This window comes from Chiloscyllium plagiosum, chromosome 20 (assembly GCF_004010195.1).
Source record: "Chiloscyllium plagiosum isolate BGI_BamShark_2017 chromosome 20, ASM401019v2, whole genome shotgun sequence".
Classification (NCBI taxonomy): domain Eukaryota; kingdom Metazoa; phylum Chordata; class Chondrichthyes; order Orectolobiformes; family Hemiscylliidae; genus Chiloscyllium; species Chiloscyllium plagiosum.
In genome coordinates this window covers 50,368,397-50,391,649 of record NC_057729.1, presented here as the reverse complement: position 1 = coordinate 50,391,649, position 23,253 = coordinate 50,368,397, and the positions used below count along the sequence as shown (strand labels likewise).

Sequence of the window (23,253 nt, the reverse complement as noted above, 5' to 3'; positions counted from 1 at the left end):
TCTCCGTAACCCTTGACAATCAGGAACTTAGCAATCTTCTATGGCAGCGAATTCCATAGATTCCCCACTCTTTGGCTGAAGAAGTTTCTCCTTGTCTCCATTCTAAGAGGTCTTCCCTTTACTCTAAGACTGTGCCCTCAGATCCTAGTCTCTCCTACCAATGGAAACATCTTCCCAAAATCCACTCTGTCCAGGATGCTCAGAATTCTGTAAATTTCAATTAGATCCACCCCTCATCCTTCTAAACTCCATCGAGTATAAACCCAGAGTCCTCAAATGTCCCTCATATGTTAAGCTGTTCACTCCTGATACCATTCTTGCGAATCTCCTCTGAAGACATTCCTTCGTGAGATACGGGGGTCAGAACTGCGCCAATGTGGCCTGACCAGAGTCTTATACAGCCTTTTATATTCATATCCTCTCAAAATAAATGCCATCATTGCACTTCAGACGTCTGAATTTCTATTTTCTTACCAAAGTGCATGACCTCATTTTTCAATGTTGTATTCCATCTGCCACTTCAGTGACCACTCTCCAAACCTGTCCAAAACCTTCTGCAGCCTCCCCACCTCCTCAGAGCTATCTGCCCCTCTACGTATCTTTGTATCATCTGCAAACTTAGCCAGAATGCTCTCAGTTCCTTCATCTAGACCATTCATGTATAAAGTGAAAAGTTGTGGTCCCAACACTGACCCTCATGGAACGCCACTTGTCACCGGCTGCCAACCTGAGAAAGACCCTTTTATCTTCATTCTCTGCTTTCTGCCAAACAGCCAATCTTCAATTCATGTTAGCACCATGGTCCCTTATCTTACTCAGCAGCCTCCTGTGTGGCATCTTGTTAAAGGCCTCCTTGAAGTCCAGGTAGATAATATCCATTGGCTCTCCTTGGTCTAACCTGCTCATTACTTTCTCCAAGAATTCGAGCAAATATGTCAGGCATGACCAAGGATGTTGCCAGGGTGGAGGGTTTGAGCTACTCGGAGGGGTTGAATGGGCTGGGGCTATTTTCCCTGGAGCGTCGAAGGCTGGGGGTGACCTTATAGAGGTTCATAAAATCATGAAGGGTACAGATAGGGTGAAGAATCCATGGTGGTTTCCCGAGAGTCAAGCAGTCCAAAACAATAGGGCATAGCTTTAAGGTGAGAAGGGAAAGATTTAGAAAGGACCTAAGGGGCAACTTTTTCACCCAGAGGGTGCTGTTCATATGGAATGAGCTACCAGAAGAGGTGGTGGAGACTGGCACAGTTACAACATTTAAAAGGCATCTGGATGAGCATATGAACAGGAAGGGTTTAGATGGAAATAGGCCAAATGCTGGCAAACGGGAAGAGATTAATTTACGATATCTGGTTGGCACAGATGAGTTGGACCACAGGGGCTGTTTTTGTAATGTACAACTCTATGACAAACACAGATTGGAAATAAATGTTGCAATGACACCCATAGCCCATTAAAGAACATAAGCAAAAAAGGCTGAGGACACCTCCAATGTGTTGGACGCTGGCGCCAATGTCGGTGATGATAATGTGCATTAAATGGGATCAGATTCAGAACATATTTAGAAGCTCAAGTAATGAATTTTTGAGGGACCACGGGCCATTAACAGATCTGTAATTTCATGGCCTAATACAATTTTTTCTTCACTCAGTCAGTTGCTGGTCATGGCGATCCCTCGAGGTCGAGGATGACGGTCTTCGTTCTGCTGATCCATTTATGGGCTCTCAGGTGGCTTTTGAGTCCAAACTTGACTTTGAAAGTTCACTTCACTATTACTATCAAGTTGGAAGACTAACTTGGGTTCAACAAGGAGTACAAGGAATCTAAGATACAACAACAGGTAGATCTATAAATGAGGTAGCAATGGCAGAGAGGTCAAAAGAGAGGGAGAAGGCTGAAGTGACTAAGATGCCAAGTGGATGACCTAACTCTCCTCCATCCTGAGGTCCCACTTACGGTACCAAAACAAAGGTTCACCAGACTCGTTCCTAGACTTAGTGGGACTGTCCCGTGAACAAAATTTGGGTAATCTGACCCTGTAGAGTCTAGAATTTTAAGAGATGTGACTTCACTAAATTTTAGAAAATAATTAAAGGAGTAGACAGGGTAGATGCAGCCTAGATATTTTCTCTGACTGGACAGTCGAACACAAATTAGGAGGAAGGCACTTGGGACCAGGATGAGGAGAAACATTTTACTCCAAGTGTTGAGAATCCTTGGAATTCTCCACCCCAGAGGGCAGTGAAAACTATGGACATTGAGTATGTTTAAATTAGAGATGGAGAGATTTCTAAAAATCAAATGATGGTAAAGGGTACAAGAAGAGTGTAGGGAAAAAAATATTGAAAGTGGATGATCAGCTGTAATCATCTCGAATGGTGGAACAAACTCAGCAGGCTGAATGGTGGATTCCTGTTCTTATGCGATGCTACCTTCACCACATGGACTACAAGTGGTTTAATGCAGCAGCTCACCACCACTGTCTCCAGGTTAGTTAAACATTAATAATGAACGCTCACTTGTCAGCAAGGTCTAGATCCCATTAATGAAGAACAAATTACTCCGAGCAACTTTTCATGCATCTGTATATAGAGGCTTGGCAGACAATCACACAGCTAAACCTCATCTTCTCTCCAGCTATAATTCAAAAGTACTCTTCCAACAGAGTTATTAGCTAGCAATTGGTCAGAAGGACTTGGGTTCAAGTTCCTCCTTACTTTGCCTTTGGATGCCCTCCAGCTGCAGTCAATGAGCCCAGAGAATGGCTTATTCAACACAAAGACAGAAACTAGCATTGCTTCATCTACAGGACATAAACCTGCCTCACTTTGCAATCCTTGTTTACCTTTTTAATAGAAAACAGGGGTTGGAATTAATGTAGAATCCTGGTACAAAAATCATTGACAATGCAGAGTGATTTGAGCACTTAATCCTCATTAAAGCAACTCAATAATCAGCCAAATAACATGGGAAACGAGCGCATTAGTACTTCCATTATAATTCATTAGGTATTTGGCAAAAAACACAAATTAGGTTTATCTCTTGTAGCTTCTCATAAAATTAACAAATGTTGGAAGATTTCTTTCTCTACTTTCATTTTTACAAGAAATGAATTAAACTAAATACAGATTTTTAAACGAGTTCATTAAATATTTCAAAACTTCATCTCAGGTTGAAGAGAAACAATGACATTAGAAACCTAAACTTTTGGATGTAGTTATCCATTTTGTACAGTTGCTAGAAGTACTTACACTTAATTGGTGCTTCAAACGACTTGGCAACAGTTACCATGACATTTGTGCCAAACACCTATAAAAGAAAAAAAAGCTGTTCTAGTTTAAACATCTGGTTTAACGGAATTTAAACCGAAAGAACTCCCAAGGACCAAAATATTGTAGCTCTACCTGATAAAGAGTTAATGGACAATCAAGATCAAAAAGAGAAACAACTAACATTGTGATTCGAAGGCTCAGTTTCCATTCTTATTTGAAGTAAAAATGAATATTAAACATTGCAACATAGAAAATACATTTTTAATCTGCAACTAGGATGCAACACTAAAATAACACAGCTCGTACAAATTCCCTACCCTGGGGATAAGACCTTGGCTATTCACCTTATCAATGCCCCTCATGATTTTATAAACCTATCTCAGATCACGTCTTAGCCTCCTACAATCCAAGGAAAAAAGTCAGTCTATGCATCCTTCCTGTAGCAGGGTGACCAGAATTGTATGCAGTACTTCAACATGTGACCTAACCATACAGCTGAAGCATGACGTCACAACATGTGCATCCAAAGCTCTGAGTGATGACAGCAAGGGTGGCAAATGCTTTGTTCACCCAGCTTGTCTAACTGGGATGCCACTTTTGAGGAATGATGTAACTACAGCCCAAAGCTCTGTTCAACAACACTCACCAGGGCCCTCCAATTTACTGTGTTAGTCGTGCCCTGGTTTGTCTTACGAAAATGCAATGCCTCAAATTTATCTCAATTAAATGCTATCTGACAGGCCCACTGGCCCAGTTGAATAAGATCCCAATGTTCTCTTAAATAATCTTCTTCACTGTCCACTATAGCAATTTTGGTGTCATCGACAAACTTAATAACATAGGAGACAAACGTGTCTCCTATGTTTGTAGTGATTGTAACAAGGTCAGCCAGGTGGACATCTCAGAATATGACTGCTCTGACTGTGGATGTTAACGTGGTCCAATCAGGAAGCCCTAGCCATCAGATATAAAGTGGTGTGTCAGAGGTTCTGTCCAGTCAGAGCTGGCTCTGAGGGAGCTGGATCAGCATCAAGGACTCTCCATTTGTAAGTAAATGGTGACTTGGTGACGGGATACTGACCTCTGTGGAATTGTACACTTGTACATTTAAATATTGTCCTACAAGATGTTTGTTTGCCCTCTCAGAGCGGAACGAATAAATCCTCCCTCTCAGAAATGCACATAATTCTGTATGAATTGTACTGAACTAATTGGTAGAATGGCTCCAAAGAGTCATATTGCAAATTCAGATGGTTAAATCCAGTACAAATGTTAAATCCAATTCACATTCAAGTGAAATGCAAGTTGTAAATAAAATTTACAGCAAACAAAACAGGGCTTTCAATCCAAGCAGTCTATGAATATTTATGCTCAACATGTGACTCAACACTAACGGCTAAATTTCCATACATTTAGCAAAGTTTTCCTTTCACTTGCAATCATCATTCAATTAAGCCGAAGGAGCAAGCCACGTGTATTCAGGTCAAGAAAGATGTAGAAAAATATCAAATAGACACAAAAGGGAAACCACTTACCCAGAATACATCATAGATAAAAAGTCCACCGAGGAGAATACAGCCTGTACTGACATTGTTAAGGTGCAGGAGTTCAACACCATTAAGAGCAAACGCTAATCCAAACAGATTGTTGGCAATCCAATGCTGAAACAAAATGCCAATGAAGCATTAGAGAAAAAGACATTGACAATCACAACGCACTACGTGAACCAAACTTCTGATTCTTTTCTCCCCCTCAACTTATTCAAATTCGTACTATGGCATGCTCCAATAACACTTTAATATTAACTCAAACACTGCCAGTCAGGTTATACTCCAGCACAGTTGAAAGTCTTAAGTACAAAAATACTTGTACAATTACCATAGCATACTTGCTGCACTCGTGGCATCAAGATTTCATACAACAGCAGCTTTGGAAAAAGTGTAAAAGGCTAACACTTTTAGTAAGTTAGCTAGCTGTGCTTGCATACATATCCAACAATACACCCCGTGCATGACTTGGCAAGTTAAAATAGGTATAAAACAGTTCCAGACCATGCAGTGCATTGCCATATCCAATGCCTATCAAATCCTAGGCTGTGGCTTGGCTCAACATGTTAGACATATATATCTCAGTCCCATCTGTGGAGCAGTGCTACTCCAGCAGAATGACAAATTAAACTCAACACATATTTTATTGAAGCAAATTCAGCTTTTTTTATACCTAGAGTTTTCAATGAACAATGAATGTTAGAATGGGATTTTATGCTGTTTTATTCACATTTTTCATTCCAAAATTGAACGTTGCATCTAAATGTCAATTCATGCATCAATTGTGGAGCTATTATATTTTTTTTAAACACCTCTGGCCCCACCACCTGCCTAAGTACAAGACTGATGAAACTCTACTTCTTCTGATTGCACCAGTTAAAAGCTTGAACTGCTCTCTGGATATTTTATGATCACTTTAGTTGAACGAAAAAAAATGTTAAAATCCAACATTAATTGCACATTACAAGCAATCACCAGTTGTAAGCAGCTCAGAATGGATACCTGCCAATTGTTTTCTGCTAAATGTTTAAGTTCAACTACAATCTAACAGAGTACACAGAATCGAATGCCAAATGCATACATACATTTAATTTTCTAACCATTAAGGACCTATAGTCAAGTTCATCATGTACCTTTAAACATTCACATCCTGGTTATATCATTTTATCTGATTCGGCACAATACCAATTTTCTACATGCTACTCCCCAGGCAGTTACAATAATAAAGAGAGCAATTAGCAATAATGGCATCGAGATTTGCATTAGATATTACCAAATGACCCAAAAACCTAGTTTGATGCATGTTAACAGCCTACTTTATTTAGTTCACTCCCTAATCCTATCTAAGAGGATCTATATAGAGATAAATCTCCCAGCAATCTTTCTATCCCAAAGGTGCAGGCACATATAGCAACTATAATCTCATGGGCATGCCTACAATACAAAGCCCAAGTAGCCAATTTTTATGCTACAATCCTGACAGATAATGTCAGCAACTATTTGATTAGGAGAGGGGAAGCAACAAAGGGAAAATATACTGTGCAGCAATTAATAACTGTGAATGAGACAATAAGTGAAGGTAACATTCAGATAAGCCAAGACCAAAAATGACATTGCGCCTGGGGTGGTGATGGTGCGCGTCTTCAGTTTCTCTTGGTGGCTGAACAAGGATGGCCTAGTTACCGATAATAATCACAGACACAAGCGGATAGCTTGATCAATAATTTCAATAATGTCTATCTTAGGGATTCAAGACCAATTATGGTCTAAACATGATCTCTTGGTCTGCTTTTCAACAACTATTGCATATACTTGTCTGACCCATTAGGACAGTGCCCTTGATAAGGGTTAACTTGAAACATTCGTGTGGTAGCACCTGGTTACCTGTACACAGTTCTGAACTATTCTTACCTTTTTCAGCAAATACCAGACTCCAATCACACTGCTCAAAGCCAAGCACACGAGATCTTTTGTGTCAAACTCATAGTTGACTATTTCTAAGAAAATATAACAAATTACATCCTGGTTAAATCAAGTGTTTACATTTTCTTTAATTGCTGTTCATCAGGTCATCCAGCTCTGCTATAATATGTTTTTAAATGTTTTATATAAAATGGGTCAGAAAGGCTCCAAAATCATCCTCTAAATAATTGAATGTTTTCAGTATTATCAAAACAGACCAGTTTGAAAAGCACACTGGCAGAAAAATTGTCAATGCATCATCTTCAGCTCAGGATATCAGGGCTATAATTCTGAAGGCTTATTCTAACTTTTTCTTAGCAACTGCAATTTAAATAATTGTTCAAATGCAGCTGAAGGAGATAGTACAGCAGATTGTAGAGGCATAAGTGGTGATCTTTGAGGAATCACTGGAGTCAGAGAGGGGGGCCAGAGGACTTGAAAAAGGTTTAATCTAACACCCAATAAAAGGGAAGCAAGCAGGATGCAGGAAACTACTGGCCAGTTAGCCTGGCTTTGGTGATTTGTTAGATTTGAGAATCCATTATTAAGGCCAAGATTGCAGAGTAACTGGAAGTACATGGTAAAATAGGGCTGAATTGGCACGGCCTGGTCAAGGGGAAGTCATGCCTGACAAATGTTATAATTTTTTTTGAGGTAATACCGAGAAAGTTAGACAAAGGAGAGCCAGTGGCCGTGATCCATTTGGGTATCCAGAAGGCCTTTCACAACGTGGCACACAGGAGGCTTCTAAAATAAGCTAACAGGCCACGGTGTTAGGCAAAGTACTGCCTTGGATAGGGGATTGGCTGACTGGCAGAGAGTGGGAATAAAGGGGACTTTTCCAGGATGGCAGTCAGTAACTAGTGGAGTTCCACAGGGGTCAGTGTTGAAACCAGAACTATTCACATTGTACATTAATGATCTGGATGAAGGAACTGAGGGTATTGTTGCTAAGTTTGCAGATAACACCAAGGTAGGTGGAGGTTCAGAAAGCACTGATGTGGTAGGGAGGATGCAAAAGGACTTGGACAAGCTAGGAGAGAGGGCAAAGAAGGACCAGACAAAATACAAACTTGGTAAAGTAGGATGTTATGCCTTTTAGTACAAAGAATTGAGGCGTTAACTATTTTCTAAATGGAGAAGGGCTTCGGAAATCTGAAGCACAAGGGGACCTACGAGTCCTAGTTCAGGATTCTTTTAAGCTAAACTTGCAGGCTCAGTTGGCAAATTGGAAGACAAATGCAATGTTAGCATTCATTTCAAAAAAACTAGAATACAAGGACAGAAACATACAGCTGAGGCAGTATAAAGCTCTGATTAGACTGCATTTGGAATGGAGAGAGCAGTTTTCGGCCCCGATTCGAAGGAAGGATGATACTGGAGAGGATACAGAGGAGGTTCACAAGAATGATCCCGGGAATGAAGGGCTTGTCATATGAGGAATTGAAAACTCTTGTGTCTATACTCGATGGAGTTTAGAAGGATGAGAGACTATCCGATTCAAACATACACAACACAGAAAGGCTTGGATTGAGTGGACATGAAGACGACGTTTCCAGTAGTAGGAGACTAGCACCAGAGTCTGATTCTAGCCTCAGAGTGAAGGGACAATCCCTTTAGACGGAGATCAGGAGGAATTTCTTCAGCCAGAGAATGGATACTCTGTGGAATTCATTGCGCAGGGGGCTGAGCAGCCCAAATCACCGAGTGTATTTAAGACAGAGATAGATGATAGGTTCTTGATTAATAAAGGAATCAAGGACAATGAGGAGAAGGCAGGAGAATGGGGTTGAGAAACACATCAGCCATGATTGAATGGTAGAGCAGATTCAACGGGCTGAATGTCTATATCTGCTCTGACATCTGGTGTTTCATTCGCTCAAAAGCACTGGTTTAGAAAAGACATGCCTTGAGCCAATTTTCATACTTATTGCCTCCAATGGAAGTCAGTCACAGAATTAAAAAAGCATCACTCTCTCATTCTGGATTTGCTTGCATCACTCCTAGGCATTCGAAAAGTGGATCTGAAAGATTGAGGTGACTATCCCAAAGACAGCATTATCATAAATTCCTGCTAAAAGACCATTACAAATCTCAAATAAGATTTGATGGAATTTAATACAACCCAGGCTCCCCTTTGTACCATTCATGCTCACAGCACCTACATGATCAGATTTCTAACCTGCACCTGGTTAGATAATTTTCACAATAGGGTCTGAACATCCCTGGATTGGAATGAGGGAAAAAGAAAGCAGTCAGCTGTTGTTATCCGTCACTGCTATCCAATTCCTCTTGTTTGTTGGAGTCTACGATTTCAGGTACCCAGTTATTGAGCTCAAACCTGAATCACAGAAAGCTGCCAATGTCACTTCAATAGCTCTAACAACGGAAAAACAAATGTGCATGCTTTTAGATAATCATAAAAATCCAACTGATGCTGTTTAAAACAAGTTTTTCCACTCTTTGCAGGATTGTATTCCTATATTATGTCAATCACACTATGTCCTTCAAAGTTTAAGATGAAAATCAGATTCAATTGCTTCACTGAGCCATCACACCAGAAGACTTGAACAACCTCAAACTGGTTAACTCTGCAAAATTCTCCTTACTCATGCCCATTTGCAGAAATTTCCAAATACAAGCAATAAGACTAGTCAGTCTCATTGTCAGCAACATCCATCAGTCAATTTACTTGATATTTGTTTCAACAAGCTAATGTAATAGCCACCCCCACCATGATCAGCACACTATTGCTGCAAGATGAACAATTAGTGAAGTGACCTACCCAGATCCTTTGACATTACATTCCTCTGTCAGAACCTCTCATTTAAAAAAGATATTCATTTATATGGGTGTTGCCGGCTAACCTCGTACCCAAATGTCGAGTACACAGTGGTGAGTTGCTGCAACCCCTGTAGACCAAAGCACACTCAAGCAGCACTGTGGGTGAAAACATCACTCCCTTTAAGTCAACACCAGCCTGATTTAGACATATAGATTATATCCTGTGTCATTAAGTCAAAAACCTGGAAGGAGGAGCTATTTGCTCCAGTGTTAATGCAGCTTCACCAGTGTCACAATCCTACTTTCACCCCTACAAATGTACAGGTGTAGGAAATATGAACAGCTTTAGCTGGAACAGTCTCTCTGGTTGACTAACCTGCCATCACTCACTATGCAGGTTATCTCAAGTACTGACTTGGTACACAATCCTTTGATACCTCAACAGTTATGGGCAAAAAAGGCAGAAAAGATACAAACAATTTAAATGCAGAAGCACACTCAGCTATGCCGGCTCTTTTCCTTTGTCAATCTACTACACAGCAAAAGATAAAAATGATGCTGCATCACGCTGAGGGTGCTGCTGTATGGAATGAGCCACCACAGGAAGTGGGGGAGGCCTATATAATCACAACATTTAAAAGTATGCGGATGGGTACACGAACAGGAAGGGTTTAGAAGGAAATGGGCCAAATACTACCAAATGGATCTAGATTTATTTAGGATATATGGTCGGCATGGACAAGTTGGACTGAAGGATCTGCTTCCGCGCTGTACAGCTCTACGACCAGATAACACCTAGGGGATGCTGTGCACAAAACCATATTCCACAGCTAAACTAAACGCTCTAGATTAAATATGGATGGCAAGTACACAAAACCGAAACAGCCCCTCAAAAGCAGACAACAGTTACAAAGTACCCTTCGTTTGTTGTAGTATAACAATAGTCCATATTTTAAAGGGAAAGAAGACAGTCACAACAGCCTGAGAAAGAACCCCTGAATTCAAGGTGATTGACAATCTTTCATCCTCAAGTCAATACGATCACCCAGGGCTGAAAGGCTCTATAACAGTGGATGGAAATGTGTTGCTGGAGAAGCGCAGGTCAGGCAGCATCTAGGGAACAGGAGAATCGACGTTTCGGGCATCGCAGCAGGTCAGGCAGCATCTAGGGAACAGGAGAATCGACGTTTCGGGCATTAGCCCTTCTTCAGGAATGAATGTACATTCATTCCTGAAGAAGGGCTAATGCCCGAAACGTCGATTCTCCTGTTCCCTAGATGCTGCCTGACCTGCTGCGCTTCTCCAGCAACACATTTCCATCTCTGATCTCCAGCATCTGCAGACCTCATTTTCTCTTCTATAACAGTGGAGCACAGCAGTATGCATAAGACACTTCTCTACATTGAAATTCCTTGCAAATGAGAGATTATTTTATTAAAATATTACCACAGCAAAAAGGCATACTACTTACCTTCCTTTGTTTCCCCTGTTCCCTGAGTGAACAGCAACTGATACTGTTTGTTTGGTAAATTGGTAGGAATAATTTTATTCATAGTTGGACTGAAACAAAAAGAAGTATAATTTATTGATCAAGATTTTAAGAGTTCTATTTGTACATAAATGACTGAAGATTAATCATATCTTTGAAAACTAGAATATGGCACAAAACAAATTCCTTTTCAAATGTTAAACACTTTGTGGCCAGCCCTGACTGCACCGGGAAGAAGGCAAGTTTCCAAACCATCATCAATGCTGGTCACACATACAGCTATGAAGAGATGTACAACAATAGCTGAGATACCACCCTCCTTCTGGTCTGAAACCAAGTCACCATTCAGCAAAATACTCATATCTACACAACGCAGCTGGGAATGCATGTTCAACATTACCAGTCTGTGCCAACTACACTAGACTTGTTAGGAAAATGCAAATAGTACCAATCCTTGTTACTTTAGTGATTTCATAGCTGTACAGATCACAAAACAACCATGCTCAGTAAGTGGAAGCCTGGGGGTGCCTTGAGTTAGTGTCTAGAGTTGCTTTACAAAACTACCACCATTTAGTCTCAACAAGCCAGGTTTGGAACAGGAGAAAGCAAGTGAAATTCAAGCCCATGATTGCTCCTGCAAAATGCTCAATTGTCGTGATGTCTCATTAGAAATATGTGAACTCAGCTGCCAAGTGCAATAAATAGTTTATCTATTTGAGGTTTGCCTGTGCAGGGAGAGATAAATTGACAAAAAAGGAAATACAGAGGAACCTCGAATATCAGATTATCCGAAGGAGATCCAGAGGTCGTGATAGAAACATTACAAAGAGGTGTTTCAGCCCTGATCGCTTCTTTTGTTTATAGATTCAATGATTAAAAACGAACTCAGCTCACTGAAATACTGTCGAGAACAGTCCTGGACAATCCAGGCACATCTCCAAATTACTGACATCCTGCCCTCTCTCTGTTGTCCTGTATAGGGCAGAGGTGGAACCTGTCAAAATGTTGCAGTTAAAGGTTGTGCGTGTGCGTGTCCCCACAAAGGCAGCACTAGCCTGACTTATGGTGCCCAGTCCAGCTGCCAAGGGAGGGATTGGTTGGGAGCAGGGTGGGAGCAGACTGGGTTGCCAGCGGGCAGGGTGGGACAGGCAGGAGGCAGATGGTGTTAGGGGGTGGGCAGGGTTGGAGGGGGGCGGGGGCTCGCGCACAATGTGCTGCTGTCTCGTCTCCTGATTAGGGAGCACACATCACAGAAAGCTCCGAGCCCCAGAGGAAATCAATTATCCGAACGGAATAGTGCCTGTCCATCTTGATCAGATAATCGAGGTTCCTCTGTAGATGGTATGAATAAAAGCCTCCCTTTCAAAGTAAATTGATCTAGTCATTGCCATCTCCTTCAATAGTTCAGTCTCCGCTAAACTGAATCAAAGGGTATAAACTAGTGAGACATTGACCACACATTTCTCAGGACTTGTTCATTCTCAGATTACATTAAGTGATCAAATTTTCTTCCCTCCCAGAAACTCCAGGGAGACTGACAAACTCTCTTCCATTATCACTCCAAAGCAAGGAGCACCGCTCTGAAGGCTAGAGCTTCCAAATAAACCTGTTGGACTATAACCTGTTGTGTGATTTTAATTTTTAAGCAATTGTATTGATAGATGTAGGCCAAAGGTTAGGGCACAGATCAGCCATGATCTCATTGAATGGCAGTGCAGGTTTGAGGTTTGAGGGGCTGGATGCCTACACTTGTTCCTATGATGTTTCAGAATGCTTGAGGTATCAAACCTGTGTCGGTCAAGGTACTTTAACAGGAAAAAATTGATTTGCTCCATGTTTGTAAGTTCGCGTCATCACTCTTTAATCCAGAGTAAAAGGATAAAGGACAGAAAGCTTTGTGTAAATCCATGGTTAAGAATTATTTTTGAAGTGCAGTCACTGGTTAAGCAAATACAACAGTTAACTTTCAGCCACGTGCTCTTAATCACCAAATGAGATAAATGGCAGTGAATTTTTGTGGAAGACTGTGAAGCCTTAATCCTGTTCAGGACACCAATAAAACTCTATTCTTCAAATACTGACATGGGATCTTTTACACCTGTTTAATAGAAGAATAGGGCCTGACTTGAAACTATTACAGAATACCACTGTTTTCTTTGAGTCTTCTGATAGAATGCAATGTTTTATTGCAAGGGGAACTGAACGCATGAGTAGGGAGATTATGCTTCAGCTACACAGGATGTTGGTGAGAACACTTCTGAGTACTATGTACAGTACTGACACCATACTTATGGAAGGATATTAATATGTTGGAAGCAGTAAGATTTATTCGACTAAAACAGAGAATGAGTGAATTATCTAATGAGGAAAGTCTACACAGGCTAGATCTGTATCCTCTGGAGTTTAGAAGAGAAAAAAGACGACTCTGAAGGGACTTAGTGGATGTGGGAGAATCTAGAAATCGGGTTGCCCATTTAAGATACAGATGAGAAAATAATTCTTGAGGGGGTTTGGAATCTGTGGAATTTCCTTCCTCAAAACGCAATGGATGCAGAATCTTTAAATATTTTTAAGATAGAATTTAAGATAGATTCTTGATGACCAAGGGGATAAACGATTATCAGGGATATGCACAAATGCAGAGTTGAGGTTTAACATCATGGCTGAACTGAGTTTTTGAATGGCAGAGCAGGGTCAAAGGGCCTACTCTTGTTCCTTGTTTGCTCCTTCAAGATTGCAACAAGAATCTGGCTATGGATCATGGGCTTAACTTGGGAGTTGAGATTTTACAGTCAAGATTAGAGTGGTGCAGGAAAAGCACAGCAGGTCAGGCAGCATCCGAGGACCAGGAAGATCAACGATTCGGGCTGGAGCCCTTCATCTGCAATCCTCACTTTCGCCTTGAGATCTTACAACTTGATGATTCGGAAGCAAACATGCTATGAACCAAGCTCAGGTGCCTGAAACCAGCAAAGAACCCAGGAAATGTTACAACGACAGAACAGAGGATCAACTCAGATAATTTTCTCTTCTGCTTTGTTTTTCCTCACTGTATTTGGAACAACAACAAAACGCAGTGCATGGTTTGGTCTTGAAAATTACTTTCCATTAGCAGCAATCTCATCTCAATGCCAAAAATGTCAGAAGCTAAACGTTTTACATATTTCTTTTCAGATTAGCTTGTCCTTTATCAAACATTTGTCACTTCACCTGCTTCATATTTCAAGTACTAAAAGATAAGATCATAAATAAAAATAGAAGACAACATACTGGCACACAAAGCCAATCCCATTCTCTAACGTTTCAGAGAATGGGATTGCTGCGTGTTTCCTCCAAACACGCAGCAAATGACCCCACTACCCTGTGGCCGACCACTTCAACTCCCCCTCCCACTTCACCAAGGACATGCAAGCCCTGGGCCGCCACCGCCAATTCCTAGCCACCCGACATCTAGAGGAAGAACGTCTTATCTTCTGCCTGGGGACCCTCCAATCACACAGCATCAATGTCAACTGCACCAGTTTCCTCATCGTCCCTTCCCCCACCTTATCCCAGATCCAACCCTATAATTTGGCATTCTCTCTTGAACTTCTCCCAGCTGTCCATCTTCCTTCCAACCTATCCACTCCACACTCTGCTCCAACCTATCACTATCACCCCCACCTGCATCCACCTATCACCTTCTTAGCTACCTTCCTGATGAAGAGCTTATGTTCGAAACGTCGACTCTCCTGCTCCTCAGATGCTACCTGACCTGTGCTTTTCCAGCGCCACACTTTTTGATTCCATTCTCTAAGACCATTGATAATCTGACTGCGACCTTAACTCCTCTCCTGTCAGTTCCCCATTACCCTCAATTCCTTGAGGAATCAAAACTCTGAATACAGGTAGCTCTTCTGTAACCTCACAGTTGCACTCTTGTGCAGCCCCACATTATAGATAAATCACACTTTACAAACAGCGTTTAAAGTATTGGTGATGTAATTCTGTTACAGCCAACACATTTTAAAAGTCCAAACAGTGTTCCAAATTTGTCAACAACATCACAGTGAATTCGTGTTAAAAAAACACACATTATATCAGAACGACCAGCATATTCAAAGCCATGTTAGGCAATGACCCAGTCTCCAATTTTTACTACGGTAGAGAATTCCAAAGACTAAAATAACAAACAGCACAAACTACTCATCTCAGTCTTAATTTGGAGACACCTAATTTTTGAACGATACTGTCTCGCTTTAAGAATCCCCTATGAGAGGAAGCATCCTCTCAGCGGTCATGATAGAGTCAGAGGTTCACAGCATAGAAGAGGGCCCTTCGACCCACCATGTCTACGCCAACCACCAAACTACACTAATCCAATTTACCTGCACTTGATCCATAGCCTATCATGCCTTAGCACTTTATGTGCTCATCCACATGTTTCTTGAATGTTGCAAGAATACCTGCCTCTACCACTTTGGGTGAAAAACATTTTCCTCAGGTCCCCTTTAAACTACCTAGTCTTCATCTTAAACTATGCTAACTGGTCGCAGAGGAGTCTACTTTGGGGAAAAGATTCTCATAATCTACTCTGGCTATGTCTCTCATAATGTGGTACACCACAATCAGATCCCACCCCTCCAGGAAAATAAACCCAGCCTATCCAGCATCTCCAGTAACCGAGACTTTTCAGCCCTAGCAACATCCTCGGCAATCTCCTTTTCATTCTCTCCAGTGCAATAACATCCTCTGATAGTGCGTGACCATTACTGCACATAGTATTCCATCCGTTGCATAGCCAGTATTTTATAAAGCCTTACTATATTCTTATGCCTGCATGCGTTCTTCACCATCTTGTCCACCTGTGCTAACAGCTTTAAGGATCTACATACTTCAAGGTACCTTTATTCTTAAGTACTCCTGAAGGACCATACCTATCCATTATTAGACCTCTCAAAATGCATCACCTCACAGTTATCAGGATTAAATTCCATTTGCCATTACCCTGTCCAATTTACCAGCTGATCAATAGGCATTTAGCCTTACAGCCCTGGTCTTAAATAAGACCATCAATTTTCATTCTTACAAATTTCCCTTCCATATTCACATCCAAGTCATTAAATGTACATAACAAACAGCAAAGGTCCCAGCACTAAACCCTGATCTACACCACTAGTCACCAGCTTCCAATTACAAAAACAACTCTCAATCAACACCAAAACCTTTGCCTCCTGTTTGTAAGCCAAGTTTGGATCCAGTTTGCCACTTACTTTGGCTCTAAACTTTTGGACCATACATGCTAACTACAGCTGATCAGTGTTCTGAGGAAGGGTCACTGGGCCAAGAATATTAACTTTGATTTCTCTCCACAGATGCTGCCAGGCTGCTAAGTTTTTCCAGCATCTGCAGTTCTATTGGGTTTTTTTTAAAATCCCTGATCAGTCTCTGCCTTTCCAAGTATTGATTAATCCCGTCCTTCAAACATTTTCCAATGAATTTCCCTACCACTGATGCCAGACTAACTGGTCTGTGATTACCTGGCCTGTACCTCCTACCTTCCTTGAACAAAGGAACCACCCTGTCAGGCTCCCTCAGACCTTAAATGATTCAATAAGATCACCTTGCATTCTCCAAAACCAAGACAGTACAGGTTGAACCTGATCTCACAACTCAAACCCTTCATCCAGGGATGTGCCAAGTGAACCTTATTTGAACAGTTCCAATGCAAATATAAGCTTCTTTAAGGAGATCAAACGGTACACAATATTCCAGGTGCAGTTGCATCAATGCCCTACATTGTTGTAGCAAAAGCTCCTTAATTTTACAGTCCATTCTCCGTTATAACAAACACCAACATTTCATTTGTCTTTGTAATTAACTAGTGTACCACTGTACCCTTTATGGTGCATTTACAAGGAAACTCAGATCCTCTGATTTGAGCATTCTGCAGTGTCTCAAAACATATAATATTTGACCTTTCTATTCTTCCTACCAAAGCAGACAACCTTGAATTTTCCCATGAGACACATTTTACACACACACTTAACCAATCTATCTTCCTTCTCACCTCCTCACAATCTGCCTTCCAAACCATCTTGATATTATTGGCAAATTTGGCTACAACAGTCAAGCAATTGAAATAGATCTTAAATAATCTGAGGCTTGAAAACTGATCTCTATGACACTCCATTAGTTACAATTTCTTAACCTGAGAATGTCCCATTTATTCTGACAGTTTCACATTAGCTTGTCAATCCACTATCCATGCTAATATATCACCCTGAACAACACAAGCAGTTATCTTCTGTAATAACCCTTTAGAAGACATTTTATCAAGTGTCATTGCAAATAAATACTCAAGACAAATCACGCAGCTGTTCATGTACCTGAAAGTGCAGAGGTCTTTGTCGGAGTATTTAAACACTTTGGATATGCATTCGTTGAAGATAAGGATGAAGCAATTTCCTCAAAACAGGAATATAGCGAACCCAAAAACAACAGTGCTTAAATTTACAATGCATAGCAACGTCTCTGAATTCCTTCTCGGAAATAGATGGAGATATTGAAGAAAAAGAAAGAGGCAGCCAATTGGTTTAAATGAGAGAAGAGAGAAACAGGAGCGAGTCATTCAGCCCCTTTAGCCTATCCCTCCATACAATTAGATGATAGACAAACAGAGTAGCTATCTACAACACAGTTACAAAGGTCAAACATGATACAATTGCTAGTTGTCTAATAGGACAAGGGATTTAGTGCAATAGTGCACAGCAAAAGGCAAGCAAATTCTATAATTACTTCATGCAGTTCTGTTTGTCAACCTTGCTTTTAAAAAGTCCTGTATGTACTGGATAGTAAAAGGAAAGGTGCTTACTGGGCAGGTCTGAGAAATGAGAAATGATGTGAGGTAACAAGTATAAATTGGTGAAGGGGATCAGAAATTGAAAAAAAAGGAAGTGAAATTAAGTGCATTGTTCTCCATGCAGTAATGCCAAAAGAAACTGTGCAGGCAAAAAGTATGCAGTATAATGAAATATCATTACAGAGGAGGAGAGTTCTGGGAGATGTTTAATCAAGCACCGAACATTGTGAAAATATCAAGTAACCATCTTTGCCAAGTAGTACATCTTTCGGACACTCATACTTAGCAAATGTGTTGATTACTGTGATTGTCTCAATTATTTATAGCACTCCATTCATCAATTCACTCATGAGAATATTACTTCAGATTTCTTGAAAATCTATGTGCTGTTGATTACAAGGAAGTTATATTCTGATATAGTATCAATTATAACTTAATTATTCTATGAGAAGTATTAATTTTCCATAGTTCGACTTGGTGTGAACAAGGGTACACATCTTTCAAACAGAATGGAGTGTTTTGAGATTACTTAGCACATGCAGTGTTACTCACTCTTTAAGTAGTTGTTTTCAAACAGAATCCTTTGGGAAGGAAGTGCTGAACCTGGACACACACCACCCTTAAACTCGCAAAAGAAACCAATCTTAAAGTTCTCTTTTGCAAAGACAGTCAGTCTAACACCATCATTGCAGAATTCACAAAACAGACAAACCATGTAAAAAAAATTCAACCCAACATTTATTGGGTAAATGCACATATATAATGGTACTGAAATATTCTGAATTTTTCAGTGCAACTCTATTCTCTGCTGAAATATCCAGTTGGGGCTGGGGTGACAGTACAGGCACAATTAGTTTAAACCAGCCTTGACAAAGCAAAGACAACCCTTCTGCTGATGACCGAGTGCTTTAACTGGAAGGTCCTCTTAAAGCAGTGAAAAGTCAGGCTCTGCTGTGACTTAAAGCAAATCCCTGCAGTGGGTGAATAACCAGAGATTCACTGCCTCAGGTCATACCTGAAGAAAGCCACTTTGGAGGGTCACTAATTTCCAAGGAATCATACGTCAGTTCAAGTTACCTTACTGGGAAGAGGAAAAAAATCTGATAAACGTAAAAAGCAGTTACGAGGGTGGAATGTTTTTCTGAAAATTGACTTTTAAGGCCCAGGTATTCCAGAGCATAAAGTGTTGATAATGTCTCAGTTTTCTCCAATCAGCTTACTAGGAGTAGGTGCACAAGTCGGATTTCACTTCAGTTCAAAATTTCTGACTTCCTTAAACTTATGTGGTCCTTTTTCTACCTCTAATTTTATTAAAAGCACGTTTTCAAGTTTCTTCAAGTTGCTGAACCATAGATGCAACAAATTTTCCAAAGTTTCAGTCAGATGCATTTAACATCCCTGCTGGCATTGTGCAGTTAATTTTTCAAAATGTTGTCACCCAATACTAACTTCTGACATTTAAAATTTGTAGATCAAATACTGTTTGCCAAGCAGAGTTCTAAATTTCTCCCAGCTTGTGAGGACTGTGTTACAATCTTGGGGGAATCCAGTCACGTTTTAAAAAAATACATGAAATCACGAGTATTTACTGAAGAAACAAGCCATGAGTTTCCTCAGTTTAATTATTTTTAAACTGTACAAGAATCAAAGCAAACACCAAATACTATCAACCCTAGCTTTAACATCCAGAATAAACATGTAGTAAACGTAAATTGATAAGTAAACTCTCGTCAAATCTAAACTATAAATCATGCTTTAAATGACAGATAGAATCAAAGCAATCCTTTACAATAGAATAGAATCCCCACAGTGTAGAAACCGGCCCTTCGGCCCGACAAGTGCACACCGATCCTCCGAAGAGTATCCGACCCAAACTCATTCCCTACATTTATCCCTGACTAATGCACCTAACCTACACATCCCTGAACACTATGAGCAATTCAGCGTGGCCAACTCACCTGACCTGCACAACTTTGGACTGTGGGAGGAAACGGGAGAACCTAAAGGAAACCCACGCAGACACGGGGAGAATGTGCAAACTCCACACAGACAGTTACCTGAGGTTGGAATCGAACCCAGGTCCCTGCCACTGTGAGGCAGCAGTGCCAACCACTGAGCGGCAGCAGTGCCAACCACTGAGCCACCCCATGAATTAGTTCAGCAATCCACTCAGATCTCAGTTACCACGTTCAGTGACAAAATACTACCGACTTTGTCTTCCTCAAGTGTAACTTCAGCTACTCTCATTCTCGGAGCTCTTGTGACCCCTAGCCAACAGCAGCACTCAATGGGTTCCACGGACATAGACTATGCCACAAAATGCAGACATCTGCGAAAGCTGCTCAACTCAGCTTAAATGGGCATTGATTGATTGTTATTTTCAAATAACAAAATGCTACAGCAACCTCTGATCTAGCCTGTCAGCTTGCTTTCTTCAGCTAGTCAGTACTTGGCCATTGAAAACCCAGCTTGGACATATTGGTGTTCTCTTATATACGTTTCAAACATGTTCAGTTTGCTAGGAGTATTGATTACTAACTTTCACTTTGTTTTTGCTTCCTCAGAAAACGAACCCTCCCTGTTTCTTTCTATTTTACCTGTACAGCTTCACTTTACATTCAGCTTCTATTTAACTGAGGCTTCCTTCAAAAAATACAAGTAAAAATTAAAGATAGGTATCCCCCAAAAGTGCTAGATTTAGTGCAGTTGTGACAGTACGGACTTGACGGGCCAAACAACCTCTCATTTACCGTATGATTCTACATACTTGAAAACACCCCCCGACAATGAACAACTCGATTTTAAGAGCTCTAGTTGGCACCATACTATTAGACAATAAAAGTCAACTCTCAGACAGCAAGAAGTTAAAAGGGGCCTTGGCATTCTTTGCCCACCTCATTCCTCTCTCCTTCCCATGTACCCAGGATCAGAAAACATTTCCTCTCTAAAATGCCAGTCAACTAAATCAACCAGAGCTCTTTATTGAAGCATAGAGTTAAAGTGTTATGTTGCACACACAACAAACCATAAACATTTGCTGCACAGCAAATGATTCATTTTTCCTCCACAGGACTGAGACCACATACCTTAAAGTGTGAGACAAAGCCAATATACCCAGTATGAAAAAATACATGGACAGCAGCAAGTTGATATATTCTTGAGAAAATATCTGAAAGCAGAAAACGCTGCAGTTAGTTTAGTACTTAGTGTAGTGCTGTTGGTAAGGCAAAGGATAATGGAAATCAAGACTAAGCACTTAAATTGAGGGACAATATGACAAGTATTCTTACTTTGAAAAATAGATAAAGGCCAAACAGTGTGCAGCTGGCAATGATGGGGAATCTGGCTGCATCTCGACTTGTAATGGTCTCTGGCATATCAGAGGAATTCTGCAATAAAAAGAAAATGGTTATACAATTTGTTCAAGATCAGGCTAAATATTTAATAGATGTTCAGGTCAGAATTTATTTTTATAAATATTTTAACTAAAGGCAAATTAAGTTGAAGCAAAATACATTTTCCTTCATCACCAAAGAGGTTTCATTTTTATCTTGATAGGCTTAAAACAACAACACCCATTTATGGAAAACATTTAACTCCAGCCAAGCAAATAATCTCAAACCCACTGTGTTTACAACATGGAAAAGACAGTGAGAATAAAATAAAAGTGCCAAGTATCATTTATCCAATCCTAGGTAATTGGGATGCCAAGGTTTTACACATGCAAGTGCTCGAACTCCACAAAAAACAGTGAAAAAAATCTTCATTATATGTAACACTCAAGTCTTTCACAACTAATTAACGATCAAGGAATTTGTTTGCTGCCTTAGTCTTCAGAGAAATGATCAAATTAAATGAATAAAGCTACTAGTAGGGACAAAGGTATGAATTTTTCCAGTCACTCATCTCTACTCCTAAAAGTATATTTTCATAATTCCATCTGCAGTGATACAGTAGGGACAATCATGTCAGTTTTATCTGAAATAATTAAACTCAAAGTGGACTCGAGATGCTAGGACCTTGTCATTGCTCACTTTTTTTTGAAATACAGTGAGCAAATTCAAGGTGCGACACATCAATCACTGGTAGTGTGAGGCTTACTGTGGCAACAAGATGTATGAGGCACACCTAAACTGGAAAAAGAGAGTACAGAAATTAGGAACTGGTCAAAATTATTTCAAAACTAAACCCAAGGAAAACAACTTTACTGTACATAATTTAGTTATCTTTTTCCATTAAAAATCTGGCAACCAGGAATAAAGCCAACAGAGCATCCAACCTGCTAGGAATAGAGAATTTCAAATTTTTGTTGCAAATGTTTCGTCCCTTGTCTAGGTGACATCCTCAGTGCTTGGGAGCCTCCTGTGAAGCACTTCTGTGGTGTTTCCTCTGGCATTTATAGTGGCCTGTCCCTGCCGCTTCCAGTTGTTAGTTTCAGCTGTCCGCTGTAGTAGCCGGTATATTGGGTCCAGGTCGATGTGTTTGTTGATGGAGTTTGTGGATGAGTGCCATGCTTCTAGGAATTCCCTGGCTGTTCTTTGTTTGGCTTGCCCTATAATGGTAGTGTTGTCCCAGTCGAATTCATGTTGCTTGTCATCTGTGTGCGTGGCTACTAAGGATAGCTGGTCGAGGCGTTTCGTGGCTAGTTGATGTTCATGGATGCGGATCGTTAGCTGTCTTCCTGTTTGTCCTATATAGTGTTTTGTGCAGCCCTTGCATGGGATTTTGTACACTACATTAGTTTTGCACATGCTGGTGTTGATGAAATTGCGGGGGTATCCGTTTTTGGCGAATACCTTGTATAGGTGTTCCTCTTCCTCTTTTTGCAGTTCTGGTGTGCTGCAGTGTGTTGTGGCCCTTTTGATTAGTGTCTTGATGCAACTTCGTTTGTGTGTGTTGGGGTGGTTGCTTTCATAGTTCAGGATTTGGTCTGTGTGTGTGCCTAAGAGAAAGACAACGGAACGAGGACATACCGCAACCCAAAGGACTAGCCACACTACCATACATCAAGAACATTTCAGAAATGACAGCCAGACTACTGCGACCACTAGGACTTATGACAGCACACAAACAGCCACGCTCAGACAACAACTCACCAGAACGAAGGACCCGATACCCAGCATGAGCAAAACTAATGTAGTGTACAAAATCCCATGCAAGGACGGAACAAAACACTATATAGGACAAACAGGAAGACAGCTAACGATCCGCATCCATGAACATCAACTAGCCATGAAACGCCACGACCAGCTATCCTTAGTAGCCACACACGCAGACGACAAGCAACATGAATTCGACTGGGACAACACTACCATTATAGGGCAAGCCAAACAGAGAATAGCCAGAGAATTCCTAGAA

General features: G+C 40.7%; 1 protein-coding gene across 2 annotated transcripts in view; it reads right to left on the bottom strand.

Annotated features, from left to right (window-relative positions):
* The window catches only part of hm13 (histocompatibility (minor) 13), a 77,085-nt gene that overhangs the window by 44,207 nt on the left and 9,625 nt on the right, over nt 1-23,253 (bottom strand). For both annotated transcript variants that reach the window (XM_043710791.1, XM_043710790.1), the window contains exons 2-7: nt 21,186-21,284; nt 20,982-21,064; nt 11,037-11,125; nt 6,731-6,816; nt 4,808-4,933; nt 3,252-3,309 (exon numbers count right to left, since the gene is read on the bottom strand). In XM_043710791.1, coding sequence (XP_043566726.1) covers nt 3,252-3,309; nt 4,808-4,933; nt 6,731-6,816; nt 11,037-11,125; nt 20,982-21,064; nt 21,186-21,284 — 541 coding nt within the window. The remainder of the gene's footprint in view (nt 1-3,251; nt 3,310-4,807; nt 4,934-6,730; nt 6,817-11,036; nt 11,126-20,981; nt 21,065-21,185; nt 21,285-23,253) is intronic.